Raw genomic sequence first — 15,703 nt, forward strand, 5'->3', positions numbered from 1 at the left:
TTATGTTTTTATAATCATTATGAATTTAAGATAGTATCCTATTTTTTAAATAACATCGACAATGTTTCTTTTTACCTCTCTACTTTGTACTGTTTCTAAATGCTAAGGAAAACTATGATTTGCCTGAGAGGCTCAATCGGTTAAGCATCCGACTTCAACTCAGGTCATGATCTCAGCCAGGCTCTGTGTTGACAGCTTGGAAACTAGAGCCTGCTTCAGATTCTGTATCTCCCTGTCTCTCTGACCTTCCCCTGCTTGTGCCAGCACTCCCTCGCTCTCTCTCAAAAATAAACATTAAAAAAAAATAACTAAGGAGACTGAAAAACAGTAACTGAGCATTATGGCATGGTTCTGACAGCAAGCTATTATTTAATAAAGCGTTGTAGATTAAACAAACTTGTTATTTTTTCTTTGTAATTTTTTAATGTTTGTTTATTTTGGAGAGAGCGAGAGCGAGAGATACAGAGAGAGCGAGCAAGCGAGAGCACACAAGTTGGGGAGGGGGACAGAGAGAGAGAGAGATACAGTATCCAAAGCAGGCTCCAGGCTCCAAGCTGTCAGCACTGAGCCCGACACGGAGCTCAAACTCACGAACCATGAGATCATGACCTGAGTCATGATCATTTATCAAAAGTAAATGAATATATTCTTTATTGGGAAATACAATATATTCTTTATTGGGAAATACAATAATCAAACTCAGTGCTTCTCTTTTCCTAAGGTGCTTTATATATGTTAGATACACTCAATAGCCATATCAATTACATTTTGGAAAGAACCAGCAGGTTTAGGAACCATGATGTTCATTATAATTTTCATCTCATCTAGTAGGGTTATTTTCAATTTTTTTTTTTTTTTTTACTAAAAATGGTGATTTTCTAACACAAGGGATTATTCTCAATATAACAGATATTTTCCATAGTTACTGAACTGGCACTCTTTTAAGACTGACTACTTGAATATTATCTTTATAAAGGATCTCCGTGATTTTAATTTGCTACTCCTCAAACACATAAAATATCTGGAAGGCATTCAAGAATTAAAGTTGGTTCTGTATGGTGTATCCTTAAAAATTTATTGGTTTTCTAATAAACTTAAGCCAAGCCAGAGACTTTGAAGTCATAATTAAAGATTTGTTTTAAAGAACAGGAAATTAATAACATGTAAATGTTCAATAAGCAAATTGAACACAGAGAAGGCTTCAGAAAAATGTGCTTCTACAAAGCCTTCCCTTCCCCCCAACAAATTTGCTCTCCTCTAGTTTAACTAGGAATTTTATTTTTCTGAGACTGGACTGTCCTCAGTAGCTGCTACATTACATTGAAGGATCCTCACATGATGTTTAGAATCCAAAGAAAGTATGGCAAACAATGGCTTGAGACATGTTTTTTTTGAGGTGCAGCTCAGAATAGTGACAGAAATCTTTGATAAGAATCACGAAGATGAGAAGACAGAAGTAGCACCATATCTAAGCTTATGTTGGATGCCTTAATTGTTCCAGCTGAGCAAACATGTGGCCTCAGGAGCTGGGAGTAGAACACAACTTCTATCACTCAATTTGGGATTCCTTTAAAGTGCATCTCAAATACTATGACGTTCATGATCTCAGAAACTAAGGAAAGGCACAGATTCCTTGTTGGGTGTATTTTCAACTGGTGGGCACTTAAAGATAAAAGGAAAATCAGGCCATTTCTTTTTTTTTTTAATTTTTTTCAACGTTTATTTATTTTTGGGACAGAGAGAGACAGAGCATGAACGGGGGAGGGGCAGAGAGGGAGGGAGACCAGAACCGGAAACAGGCTCCAGGCTCTGAGCCATCAGCCCAGAGCCTGACGCGGGGCTCGAACTCACGGACCGCGAGATCGTGACCTGGCTGAAGTCGGACGCTTAACCGACTGCGCCACCCAGGCGCCCCAATCAGGCCATTTCTGAGAAGCCAACCAGGGCTGTGCACAACTACATAACGCTCCGGTGCAAAGAACTAGCTAAAGAAAAGTTGTCAGAGTTCATGGTGGCTGTGGTTTCCTTCTCTGAAATGAAGACATTATCTGTATCTTGGATTGATACACAAGAGGGGTCATATGTGTACTATAAATCTAAAACATACACCTATCTTTAAGAGTAAGAATAGCCTTGGGGCACCCGGGTGGCTCAGTTGATTAAGCATCGGAATTCAGCTCAGGTTCATCTCAGGATTCATGTGTCTGAGCTCCGTGTCGGGTTCTCTGCTGCCAGTGAGGAGTCTGCTTCAGGTCCTCTGTCTCCCTTTTTCTCTGCCCGTCCCCTGCTCATTCTCTCTCTCTCTCAAAAATAAATTAAAAGCATTAAAAATGTTTAAAGAATAAGGGGGACTTATACAATGAGTAAAATTTGTGGTTGTCCTTGTCTGCAACTGAGGATGATCCTGAGGTATTCTTTTATTATTGTTATTGTTATTATTCTTAAATATTAAATAGTGAAAGTAAAAATGGATTTGGAAAAATTTTTTTATGTAAAGCCATTTAAGCACATAAAAAGGCTTCTATGATGATACAAATCAGGTTTCATGTAGGTGTGTAAAGATGGAAGAATCTGTTCAACAATCTCATTGGGGATTGGGAGTAGGGGGTCTTACACAGTATCCCTGGATTGACTGTGTCTAATACTCAAATGTCCTTTCTGTTTTGCAGTCTATTACTAAGTAAGATAGAATGTTAAGGCACAAACTCAGGCCTGAATAGGAGATGATGAAAAAGCTGTCAATCTCTAACTCTGTCAACTATAAGCTATTAGTTGTTTGAGCTTAAGAGCTTCATTTTCTTAATCGTTTCATTGAGTACTACAAATTCTCTGCTACTGTGTAGGAAAACCAATATTCCTAAAGAAAATGACTGATTTAGATTGTAGATCCATAGATCCCATGTCCAGGTATGTGTTCCATGGTTCCCAAAGGGTCCTTGGTTGTGGTCCTGGGGTCTCATAGGTCTACACATTGAAAGAGTCAGCCTAGCACCTGGTTTCTGTGGCTGGTGTCAAAATGTACTCTATTGACCACATGATTTTCTAAATGGATAAAAGATCAACAGAAAAGATGCTTCCTGAGTAATTTACAGGAAGCATTCCTGGAAGCATGCAGCTGACCCTGAACTAGAGAACTTATTGCTGGTAGTAGGCCAAAATTAGATAAGGAATTTTTGGGGAGAGAAGCAGAGGGAGAAGATGGCATAGGAAGCCAATGCCAGCTTAGCAATCAATTCTTAACAGAAGAGTTTTCAAAAGTTGGTGGCCTTATTGCTGCCACCTTTCTCAATTAAGAGGTTCTTTATCTAGGCCAACCCTTTGTATTAAAGATATAAAGTGTTTGCAGGAGGACTGTAGGCAGAGTGCTGAGGTCTAGTGGGTCTGGTACCATCAAGGGTCTAAGAAAGGGCTGAGACTTGCCCTAGCCTCACAGTAGATTCTTTTCTGGCTGATATAACTATCCTGTGACTTGAGTGCATCTGACATCAGCTAAAAGATGCCAGGTTTTATTCAACCTTTAATGGATTAAGCAAGACAACTCCTTTTATTACTTTTATAAAGAGCAAGGTGAAAAGGGTCATTCAATTATTAATTACAAAAGGTGTCTTTCTTGAAGTAATAATGGAACTGATTAAAGGGAAATTTTAATACACTGTGAATTTATATCTAGGGTATTCTAAAGTGCTAGCGTTTTCAGATGGGAGAATAAAGAGGTAAATTTTATATCTAAGCATGAATAGAGTAATATTTTTATGGATTCATTCAACACAACCTTCACATGTTTCTCCCAAGTAGAGAAACAAGGATTCAAGATCAATAGCAAATTGGCCTCTGATCAATTGGGGTTAAATCTAGTGTGAGAAACGATCCTTGATTTTGTTTTGGCTGTAGGGATTTAGAAACACTGAGTTGGGGGGGGAGGGGTAGATCCAGCTATTTTTAATACTCCCACTACTTTTCATATATGTCTCATCATGAATCCATGATTGTTTTAGAATTTTTTTCCTAAAATGCAGCAGACCTGGAATCTTTTATGAAAGAATTCTAACGAACATATTGAAGAAACTGACAATCTAAAACAATATTAATTTATGAGTGAGGTCCTCATATGGGCAAGGCACTATCATAAGCTTTAGGGAGGAAAACCTAAGTGAAAAACACCAACTCTATGTCTTTAAAGAGTTTAAAATCAGATTGAAAGATACATGTTTTGTTAATTTATGAAATTAAATTCTTATGTACCATGGGAGTGACACAAATAGGAACAAAAAAGGGAGACTAAGAATTCCTTATTATAAAGAAATAGAAATCAAGAAGAAATAGAAATCAAGATATTCAAAGCCATGTAGAAAGATCCATACTCTACACTGCAAAAAAAAGGAGCCATTAAACATATTTAAGTAGAAAGGACTGTGCTTTAAGAAGATTAATCTTTAACAGTGTATAGATTGAACTTAATGTAGAGCAATTAATGAAGGAAGATCAGTTTGTATTCACCTAGGCAAAAGGTATTGAGGATCAAAACTAGATTAATGGCAATATGAATTTAAAAGTTGCAAAAATTATGAGCATGATGATTTGAATTGCTATTCAATAATGAATTAAGAATGCAGACCTGTCTGCATCTGATAGCTCTTATAACAATTAATATGCTCTAATCCAAATTTATTTTTACCTAAATCTATAGTGAACTCCTTCTGCACTGATGCCCTTGGAGGGAAAGGAACTCTTACATAAAAACAACTAACTGCAGAGTAAAAGAAAGACAAGGCTCCCATTTCCCTGCAAAGAGTAACCTGCCACTGTTATTGAACCAAACTTATGTGGAGCCTGTCATTTTCTTAATACTTTGCAAACATGGTTCAAAGCAGGCAAGAATATTTGTGTAGCATGAACCACTGACCCAAGGAAGGGATTATAGAAATAGAAACAAATTTTCTAGGTTTAGGAGAATTTGTGAGCCTTTCTTTGCAAAATAAGGAAGTTAACTGAGGAAATAAGGGCAAATCTCATTTATAGACTCGATGGGAAATAAATCAAACAAATTCTCAGCCACCCAAGAGGAGACTTCTCCTGTTAGAAAAGATGAATTAAGAGCCTCTAGAGACTAAGAACAACCTTAGCTTCCATCTTAAATAATTTTAGGCACTGACCAAACATGAAGGTCAAGACTAGGAGTGGGAAATAGTTCATGAGGACAGCATATGGCCTAACTTTAGGGAGAAATACAAAAGCAATGTCTGAAGTATGACAAATATCAAGAGTATGTTAAACCAACTGTATCCACATATTGTACAACCTAACTCATGTCAGATTTTTAACAACAAAAAATCACTATTTTAATCAAGGTAAGTTTAAAAGCAAAGAAATTATTCAGAACATTGGCTGATAACTGCTTGCGCATACTCACCACATTATTCATCCATGGCAATAATTGAACTACCTTCAAAATCTCAGCAAGTATTGTTATACATGCACATGTACCCCCCCCCCACACACACACACACACAAATACACATACACCTTTTTTCTTCAATTGTACCTCTTGGAGAGTGAGGTCAAAATGGAAGTTTGTCTTTTTCTATTTGGCCATCTCTTAGTATCCTACATTTCAACAATCTCTTTTTCTCACCTCTCTCAAGATCAACTATTTCCTGCCAAGTTGCAATAATCCTGGTAGTGGTTTCCAAGTCATCACCAGATTCCTAGAGTTTGGAAAGGTAGCTATAGTGTGGTTCAGAACCATAACAGGGAATAAACCGTCCTTTACAAACTTTTGAGGAACTTTCATGAGAGCTATCCTGCAGAAAACTTGGATAACTAGAGAAGAAAACAAACAAAGAAGATCAGAATCTCCCCTCCCAAACTGCCTTTCCCCTCACTCTCACCACTGTTTTATGGATTCTGGTGCAGACAGTTTAGTACCTTAAGACTAAAAAGATAATATATAAAAGCTTCGCAATGCTCATCTTGCAAACAATGTAACTGTGACTACCAAGTCCAGTGAACGGTGAACTTAAGTTTTATGCAACCATAAAACCATAGGAGTATAATTCTAATTTTAAAAAGTGATTTATATTTGGAAAAAGTACTTGTTTGATTTCATTCACTATCATTTATTAAAGTACTTTCATCAATATGACTTATCAAAGCTGAGTAGCCATGGACATGAGTCACACAAAATTCCTCAGGGTAGATCTTCTGAGAAAAGTGTAGTTGGATGACTGCCTTCAGCCACCACACTTCCAGAATCCACTAAAGCATTCATCCCAAGGCCACACTCTCCAAGCTGATCCAAACCAATGACTGGACATGGTGGAGATAATAAGTCTGCACATGGGCCACATACGCACAACGTGGGACTCTTCTAACAGTGTATCTTTTATCTCAGACTCCCTATTGGTCTGGCACTTTTTTTGTAGCCTCATTTGTCAGTTTAAAGCTTTTTATGCCCAGTTATTCCTTCCCCATCTCCTCTCACAGAAGTCAGACCCATGTCATGGTCCAAAGGCTTTTTTCATCTACTCTTGCTGTCTCTCCACTTTAACTGGGAGGTGTTTCTCCCCCTAAAAGCTCTTGTACTTCTAACATCTTGAGGTGTGCTTCAAGTATGACTCTTAGTGTACATATATGAAAAAAGTTAACAAATTCTTTTAAAATCACTGAGATAAGTAAACTTAAATTTAACACCATCACCGAAACATGCATTTTTCCAGATTTCTCTTTTCCTTTCTTCTGGATCGCTTCTCTCTCTCTCTCTCTCTCTCTCTCTCTCTCTCTCTCTCTCTCAATTCTTTTGCCAGAGCCTGTCTATATTTTATTTTGACTAAGACAGGTAAAATGGAGTCAAGTTTGCCATGTATTTTCTAGGAAAATTGACATGAGATGTACAGAGAGATAAGCAGAGATCAGAGCAGCAGGTTAACAATAATCTGGTTTCAGTGCATACATCATTCCTTCATTAGCACCTGAGAAAGGGGAGAGAAGGATCAATGCGGTTTGGCTCTAAACTGGTTAGGAATGTTGAAAGTACAAGAGTGAGGGATGGAGAATTATCATGAAGCAGGGACTCCATTCTGAAAGTTAGCTCTCATCTGTTTTCCAGGACAAAAGAAGTTGTAATATTTATAATAATTGTAGTAATGTTTCATTCTACAAAAAGTGTATTTTAAAATATTTATAGAATAAGTAAAATAAAAGAGATTGTCATTGAAGGCCATACTTAAATGTACTCTTTGGGTTCTTCAAGAGGAAATAAGCATTCAGATAATGGCAGATTCTCTTGATTACTGAAAATTATCACCCCTTTCCCTTATCATCATAACACTAAAATCCTTTGGGAACTCTTTGAAAAGAAATTTCTGGAAAAATGAAATGGAAGGGAATTCAAAATGCCAAGATAATCTGTTTCAGGTAACCATTTACACAGCTTGCACTTAGAACAAGGGTTTAGATTAACTGTTGCTTTGACATTGATAAAACTCCATATTCAGCAATGAGTTAGGAAAGCAAGATGTTATCAAGTTTTGGATGCCACAAGCAAGGAGGAGTTACAGAAACTCTAGATCAAATAGTCGGATAAGTCTCCAAGATCACGATATACATGATTTTGTAATCAAATTGGAATTCATCTTAATTATTTTCTAAGAAAAACTTTCATTTTGTCAAGTTATCACTTTCTAGTAAACTTAAAGAGTCCATATGTGTGGGGTAGGGGAGAGAAAGTCATCCATTTATTACTTAAATTTTCTAAGAATCATCCAAAGTGATCTTTCATTGCAGCTGGTTTCCTAATGCATTTAAACAATTGTGACATTGCAATAGGGATGTAAGTAGTTCTTCACATATTTAAAGAACATTGAAGAGTTTATACACATAAAATTAAGTAATTAAGATTTGACTTATTATTTGACAAACATCAGACTTTTGAAAAAAATCCAACTATATGTTATATATGTTATTTTTCAGGAGCTCCATATTTAAAATTTTAAATTTTACATGTTTAATGTAAATCAAGTAACATGTGGATATACTTAAAGAGTGAAAGTATTATGAAACCTAACCATAAAACTATTTCTTTGCCTGAAAAACCTTAATACGTGTATCTAAAATTTGCTTCTTTTTCTATCATACATACATATGTTCGTGTATTCTTTACTACTAATTTAGAGAGAAAGAAAGAAAGAGAGAGAATGAGTAAGTGCAGGGGAGGGGCAGAGAGAGATGGAGGGAAAGAATCCCAAGCATGCTCTACACTGTCAGCACAGAGCCTGATGGGGCTCAATTCCACAACCCTGGGATCATGACCTGAGCTGAAATCAAGAGTAGGACACTTAACTGAGCCACCCAGGTGCCCCATGGGGCACACACATATGTTCACACATACACACATATGTTCAAAGGTCAAAACTTTTAAAATGAATCTATCTTTCTCTATGTCTATACTGCGCATAAGCTTTGGTCGATAATTTCACTTAAAAATCTAATGTATTTGCTGTTGTATCATTTGCAATACTGGAACCTAGAAATATTCTTGAAAATCTATTAACAGAAGATGAATAAATAGTCTAGTAATGTTTTGAAATATTTGCATCACTTAGGAATAATGAAGTGGAAAGTTTTCTAAGACATGCTTTTATATGGAAAAGAGAAAATCAGGGGGAAGAACCCCAAGTTGCAGAGGCAGAATAGCCTATTAAATAAGGTCACAGATTCTAAAACTAGACTAGCTGGGTTTGGATACTCATTTTGCCACTCGGTAGCTGTATGGAGGGAAACGATTTTTACAATTGTTTCATACAACAATTCCCTAATCTGTATGATGGTCAAATTAGTACTTACCTCACAGGGCCATCTTAAGGATCAGATTAGTCATTATATAGGAAAGAATTGTAACAATCATTGCTAAAATGTCATGACTAAATTAGTGTTTATTTCTATGTAGAATGGCTTAGTTTATGTTGCATGTACAGAGATACACAAACTTACTTATTCTATAGGAACATAAACATGTATGCAAGCATCAGAAAAATGCCTGTGAACCTACGTGCCAAATTGATAGCAATGTGTAGCTATAGGCATTAAAGAAGATCCTTTGTTTTTTGAGTATTTTACATGCAAAATAGAATGCATACATTATTTTGTGATTAAATCTTAAATATTTCCATCCAACCATGAAGTAACTATAAAAAGTAATAAAGTTTACATTCATCTACTTATTGACATATTCATGCACATTTCATTAACTGCAAACAAGCAGATCAAAATATAGTCTTAATTGTATTACTGTAAATTCATTTATGTAAAATTATGTGTTTATATTTGTGTATAGAGTGATAACATTAATAGCTAATCCATTTAGGTCATTTTGACCTTCTTTATATATAGACGCATTTAAGTATAATTACATATATGCACACACATCTACCCATTAAAAACAAACTATAAAAGCTACCTTTTTGTGAAACAAGAAAACAATAGTAAAGCTAGTTAATTATACCATCATGCAACAGCCTGCATTCAATATGCTTATGGCAAGAGCACAGCCAAGTACCATTGATAAATGGAATGAATTAAGAAGATTATGAATGTACTCACCCACCAATCGCCTGGAATCCAGAGAATTTGGCAGCCTCCAAATCATTGCCACTTACTATTCGAGCCTTAAATGAAAAACAAGAGAAACACAAAAGAGAAAGAAACATTTAGCATACTATAGCTGCACACACATGAATTTGGGACACGCGTCAACTGCACTAGACACGTAACACCTAGTATGACAGATGCTAAGCAGGGTCAGCTCCAAGTCAAAGCTACTATGTTTTTGTGAGTGGAGGTTTTGAAATTAGCTGTCAGCATTTCAACAAAAGCACTGGCACAGTCCAGGAAAACATATTACTAATACTCTTTGCCCTTAAAACTTGCTATGTGCAGTGAACATGAATCAGTCAGGGAGATCATGATTAGCCAGACTTGAGAACAGATGCTGAGTTTGACCGTAGCAGACCCCTAGGTTGGCAAGTATAAGCTAAGTAAGCGCAGCTGGCAAGGTGTAACCTCTTCATAAATGCAACATATTGGGGGCACACTTAAAGGACAACCAAAGGATGGAAAGCTGGGATAACATGCACATTTCACAACTAAAACAGAGGAACCAAAATAGGTCTAATATGTCACAAACAAACATGTACAAAAGACAAGATCCCTCCGGAGAGAAGAAAAAGTATGATTTAAAACCTTTTCATCCACAGAACTGCTATCTGAAAGAGAATCAGGAAAAGAAGGAATAAATGTTAGACAGAGTACTTTAAGAAATCATTTAAACATATACATGAACAAAGTGTTATTATTTTACATTGTTTAAAACCATAAACAAAACAGAATTGCAAGGCTGAACCCGGAGGGAAAAAGGATAGTTTGTCCTCTTATTTGAAAGAGCTGAAAAATGTACCAGAATGCTTGAAAACTATCGAAGAGCGATTACAGGATTTAATGAGACAATGTGTCATGTAGAGAAAAGAACACTGTTGAATCAGAAGTCTTCAGAAGTGCTCTGCCACTTGCTAAACACATTGGGCAAACTACCAAATTCTCTAGAGTCTAGAGTCTAGACCCAACTCTGCAAAAAGTCATGAATTACTTTGCCTATTGGCCTACAAATAATATTCAATCAATTGAGATCAAAATATGTGAACATCAACCTCAGATGACTACATAAATTAATTAGGTCTTAGTAAGGGATTATTTATTTATGGCTTGTCATAGAGCTCGAGAGTTAACAGATATACTCCACTTTGCAAATAAAAGATATACTCCACTTTGCAAATAAAAGAACTGATGCCCAAAGCAGTTAACTGACATGATTAAGATCACAAAGCAAGTCAATGGCAGAAGTGGGACACAAATCGAGGGCTCCTGACCCCCTATCTGCTGTCCTTTAAATCCCATGTTCCAGGTAAATTGAACAAAACAGAGAGGGGTGGACGGGCCACAGTTCTCCAGTGCAATTTAAGAGACATCGAAGGGTCAGCATTCTTCTTGGGCCCAGGGAGATGAACAATGGACTCTTTCTGTTTCTAACTCAAGTCTGAATCTGCCAGGGTCATCATGGCATGGTCCATTTCTATCTCACACAGTAATATTGCTCTTTAAACGTATTAATTAATTTTTGCTTATTAGCATGAAGCAAGAACTTCTCAACAAATACAAGTTGGCAGAAATCTAGAGCTAGAATGTCCTTGGGGTTCATGTAGTCAAAACCTTACATTTTTATGGATGAGCCCCAGCAATATAAAGATTTATCTAGGTCATGTAGCTCATTGACAACTTTTATTGATAAAAATCTGAAATGCATTTGTTTTCTTGACTAATTACATATGGCTTGATTATTGTAACTATTTGTGTGCAGTATTTTAGATATTTCACAAACCTCAGAGTTAGATCTTTGAATATAAAACAAGATAACAGCACAAGTAGTAAAAAACCCATCTTATGAATAGCCATCAACATTTTAAGATACTGCATACAATATAGAAAATTCAGCATTAAGTAAAAATAATATACCATATTTATGGAAATTGTCACCAGCATAATTTTAAATCATAGAATAACTAATTTAATATGAGATATCAACTGGTCAGAAAATATACATCTACATTTCAATAAGTACCAAAAAGTTCTGTCATAAAATTTCAAAAATTTTAAACATAAATCATATTGGAATGAATCTTATTTGAATTTAATATGTTAAAAAAAATTATTTCCAGAGACATAATCTTAAGTGTGAAATATTAGGTCATTCCCATTATCATTAAAAGAAAAAGAAAAATGTCCACAACCATCATTTTAACTTATTTCTTGAAATTCTGATCAATATATTAAAAGCAGACCAATTTAAGCAAAATTAAACAATGTAAATGTTATAAGGCAGGACACAAAGTTGTTACTTTCAGGCATTATAATTTTAAACCCAAAAGACAAATCACCTGGAAAACTATTAACAGGTACCAAAGTGAAACAAACAGGTAGCAAACTAAAACAGGTAGCAAAGTGAACATTTAACCAACACGTAAACAAAGATAAGTTATTTTCTACAAACTCCCAGTAATTAGCTTGATAAATAATGACATGAGATCTGATTTCCAATACTCATAACTTTGACATTGTCTCCTATTAATAACGGACTTGTACGTCAACCATTCCACTGAGTCATGGTAATATTAGAGCCATCAATTATTCTTCAGCTGTTAAATCTAATACATTTCAACTTTTTCATTCATTCTTCAGTGTTTCATTCATTCCTTCATTGAATACATATTTTTATTAATTACCAACAAACCTTTTTTGCTCACTCCTACTCCTTTCTTGTCCACCTGCCATACTATCCCCCTTTGAAATCTTTCTAAATACAGATAAAATCACATCACTTCCCTTCCCTCATTAAACCCACCAATGTTACACAATGCCCAAACCAGAGAAAACAGATATACATCTACTGCAGGCTCATGAGTCCTCATTCACATACTGCGCTTTGGCCACAATTAAATTCCTGTCACTTCATCTTTATGCCATGCTCTTTTAAATCTGTGTGCCTTTGTATGTTCCGTTTCCTTCCCTTAAGACAGGTGCTCCCCTTCACCTAGCTGTCTGTCAGCCTCCAAAACTCACTTAAAGCTTAACACTCTCCTGGAAAATTGTAACATATCAAGGATCCATGGCTGTGTGAATGAGCACTGCATGCTGCACTCCTCCTGGCTAACCCTTATCTTTTGTCAGTTTCCTTATCAGCAATTCTACTAGATACAAGTTCCTTGATTTTATCTATTTTTAACCTTCTGTTTCTAGTTTCTACTATTTTCTGAAGTATAGTAGACACCAATAAATGTTTGCTGAGCAATGAGCGAACAACCTTAAAAAAACTACAATACATTATGGAAGTACCTAAAACTCCAAATAAAATTTATTTCATCTTCCTGGATAGAGAAAAGATAAATTCAGATTTATAAGATATTATAGTTAAAATCCTAACAGCAAGTTGTTATAGAATTAATATTTCGAGTACGAGGGTGCCTAAGTTACTCAGTTAAGTGTCTGACTCTTGATTTTGGCTCAGGGAGCGTGGAGCCTGCTTAAAATTCTCTATTTCCCTCTGCCTCTCACCCCACTCATTGGCACACATGTGTGTGCACACTCCCCCCCCCCCTCAAAAAAAAAGTATTTCAAGTATAACTGGATTAATAAGTCAAAATACATCAGACTTTTTAAAAGGAGAATTAAGAGGAAAATCTGTAAGAATATTAAAGATCTATACTAATTAAAGCATTATTGTCCTGGCAAAATAGATGAAGAAGTTCAACAAAATTAGCTAACAAACCCTTGTACCTAAGAGTTCAACAAATAAGGAAGGATGGATTGTTATCAAAGGCAAAGAGACATACTGGTCAATAAATGACACTTAGAACATAGGTCAAATATCTGTATTATTTATTTATATCCTTATCTTACACATAGCCCATGAAGTTACAGATGTATTAAATAAGTAAATAAGTAAAACTGTAAAAGAATATTAACTAACCCTAGGAATGAGAAGATACATTTACAGTTAGAGGCTTTGTTATGCCTATTTAGTATTTTTGTATATAAAAACAAAAAGAGGGGTTCCTGGGTGGCTTGGTCAGTTAAGCATCTGACTAGATCTTGATTTTGGCTCCAGTCATGATCTCATGGTTCGTTAGATCAAACCCCACATGGGGCTCTATGCTGAGTGTGGAGCCTGCTTGGTATTCTCTCCACCTGTCTCTGCCCCTCCCTGCTAGTGCTTGCATGCTCTCTCTCAAAATAAACATAAAAAAAAAATAAAACCAAAAAGAAAATGAAATGTATTTACTAAAAACACATGTTAGTATGTTCAGAACATAAAGAACTCTTACAGGTCTCTAAAAATTTGAGCCTAATATCCCCCCAAACTGGTCAAGAATGTGACTGGATGATTCACAAAGTAGAATGCATGAACAATGATAAACTTATTAAAACTATGCTTCAGGGGGCGCCTGGGTGGCGCAGTCGGTTAAGCGTCCGACTTCAGCCACGTCACGATCTCGCGGTCCGTGAGTTCGAGCCCCGCGTCAGGCTCTGGGCTGATGGCTCAGAGCCTGGAGCCTGTTTCCGATTCTGTGTCTCCCTCTCTCTCTGCCCCTCCCCCGTTCATGCTCTGTCTCTCTCTGTCCCCAAAAAATAAATAAACGTTGAAAAAAAAAATTTTTTAAAAACTATGCTTCAGATTATAAAATTACTAAAGATCAGAATATTTTAATGGTATTAAAAATAATACCAAAGACGGTTGATGGTCATTAATCTAATAGTGATGCATGGTTGATGATAGTGAAAACTAATAGAATTTTTAGAAAAATTTTAGTGATGTCTAACAGTAGACTCTGTTTTGAAGAGAACTTTTTTTTAAGTTGATGCTCAAGAAATTATTTTTGTTATGGATTATGCCCCCACCCCCAAATGTTAAGGTCCTAACCCACAGTACCTCAGAAGGTAGACTTCTTTGGAAATACAATTGTTACGGCTATCGTTAGTTAAGATAAAGTCATCATACTGGAGTAGGGTTGTTCCCAATCCAATATGACTGGGGTCTTTATAAGGATACATTTGGGGGCACCTGGATGGCTCAGTCACTTAAGTGTCCGACTTCGGCTCAGGTCATGATCTCACAGTTTGTGGGTTTGAGCCTCGCACCCGGCTGGCTCTGTGCTGATGGCTCAGAGCCTGGAGCCTGCTTCAGATTCTGTGTCTCCCTTTCTCTCTGCCCCTCCCCCTCTCACATTCTGTCTCTCTCAAAAATAAACAAACATTTAAAAAAATTGAAAACAAAAAAACATTTGGAGACAGGCGCACACACAAGACAAATGCCATCTGAAGATCGCAGCTCTGCTGCTACAAGCCAAGGAACTATGGAACAGACACTGGGAGAGAGGCTGGACACACCCTTGACTAGCATTTTCACAGGGAGCATTGCCGTCTCAGCGTACCTTGATCTCAGACATCCAGCTTCCAGGGCTGTGAGACAACAGATTTCTGTTGCCCTAAGTCACTCGGTTTATGGTACTTTGTTAATTCAGTCCTAGCAAACTAATGTAACTTTAAGTCATAAAGAAAAAATTAATGTGTAAAGATCTGTATTCTTTTATTATTTACAAACTGGAAAAACATACATGATCAAGTACAGAAATATGGGTTGAAAATAATGTTCTCTGACCTTGATTCAGTAATTTGAGACCATTAAAATAAACACATTAAAATACTATATAAAAATATAGGAAATGTTTATGGTGTATATACATATATACATGTATAATACAGGTATAATATACATCATATATAAGTAAATATTAATTATACATGTTATGTATTTTTATCAGTATACCCATACACTCTCAACCAGTTGTCTTTTGTTACACATGTAGTTGTTTATGCTTAGTCTGATCAAACCTCTGTAATTACAAAAACATACAAAAAAAATGTAAAAAATTCTGTAATTACATGCTGGATACTCCTTATAAGGGCGTTCCCAATGCTCCTTGTCTCAAAAGTCTCATCATTGCCACAACAAGGTCATTTTGTACTTTAGTGACTTAATGATGTTAACATAAGGCCACAATGCATCCATCTACTTTATAATGAAACCTCCTCTATAAAT

General features: G+C 36.1%; 1 protein-coding gene across 6 annotated transcripts in view; it reads right to left on the reverse strand.

Moving 5' to 3' along the window:
• UNC13C (unc-13 homolog C) overlaps positions 1–15,703 on the reverse strand; it is a 611,894-nt gene that overhangs the window by 450,914 nt on the left and 145,277 nt on the right. For all 6 annotated transcript variants that reach the window (XM_045449689.1, XM_045449688.1, XM_045449693.1 and 3 more), the window contains exons 7-8: positions 10,237–10,259; positions 9,598–9,662 (exon numbers count right to left, since the gene is read on the reverse strand). In XM_045449689.1, coding sequence (XP_045305645.1) covers positions 9,598–9,662; positions 10,237–10,259 — 88 coding nt within the window. The remainder of the gene's footprint in view (positions 1–9,597; positions 9,663–10,236; positions 10,260–15,703) is intronic.

This window comes from Leopardus geoffroyi, chromosome B3 (genome assembly GCF_018350155.1).
Source record: "Leopardus geoffroyi isolate Oge1 chromosome B3, O.geoffroyi_Oge1_pat1.0, whole genome shotgun sequence".
NCBI classification, from domain to species: domain Eukaryota; kingdom Metazoa; phylum Chordata; class Mammalia; order Carnivora; family Felidae; genus Leopardus; species Leopardus geoffroyi.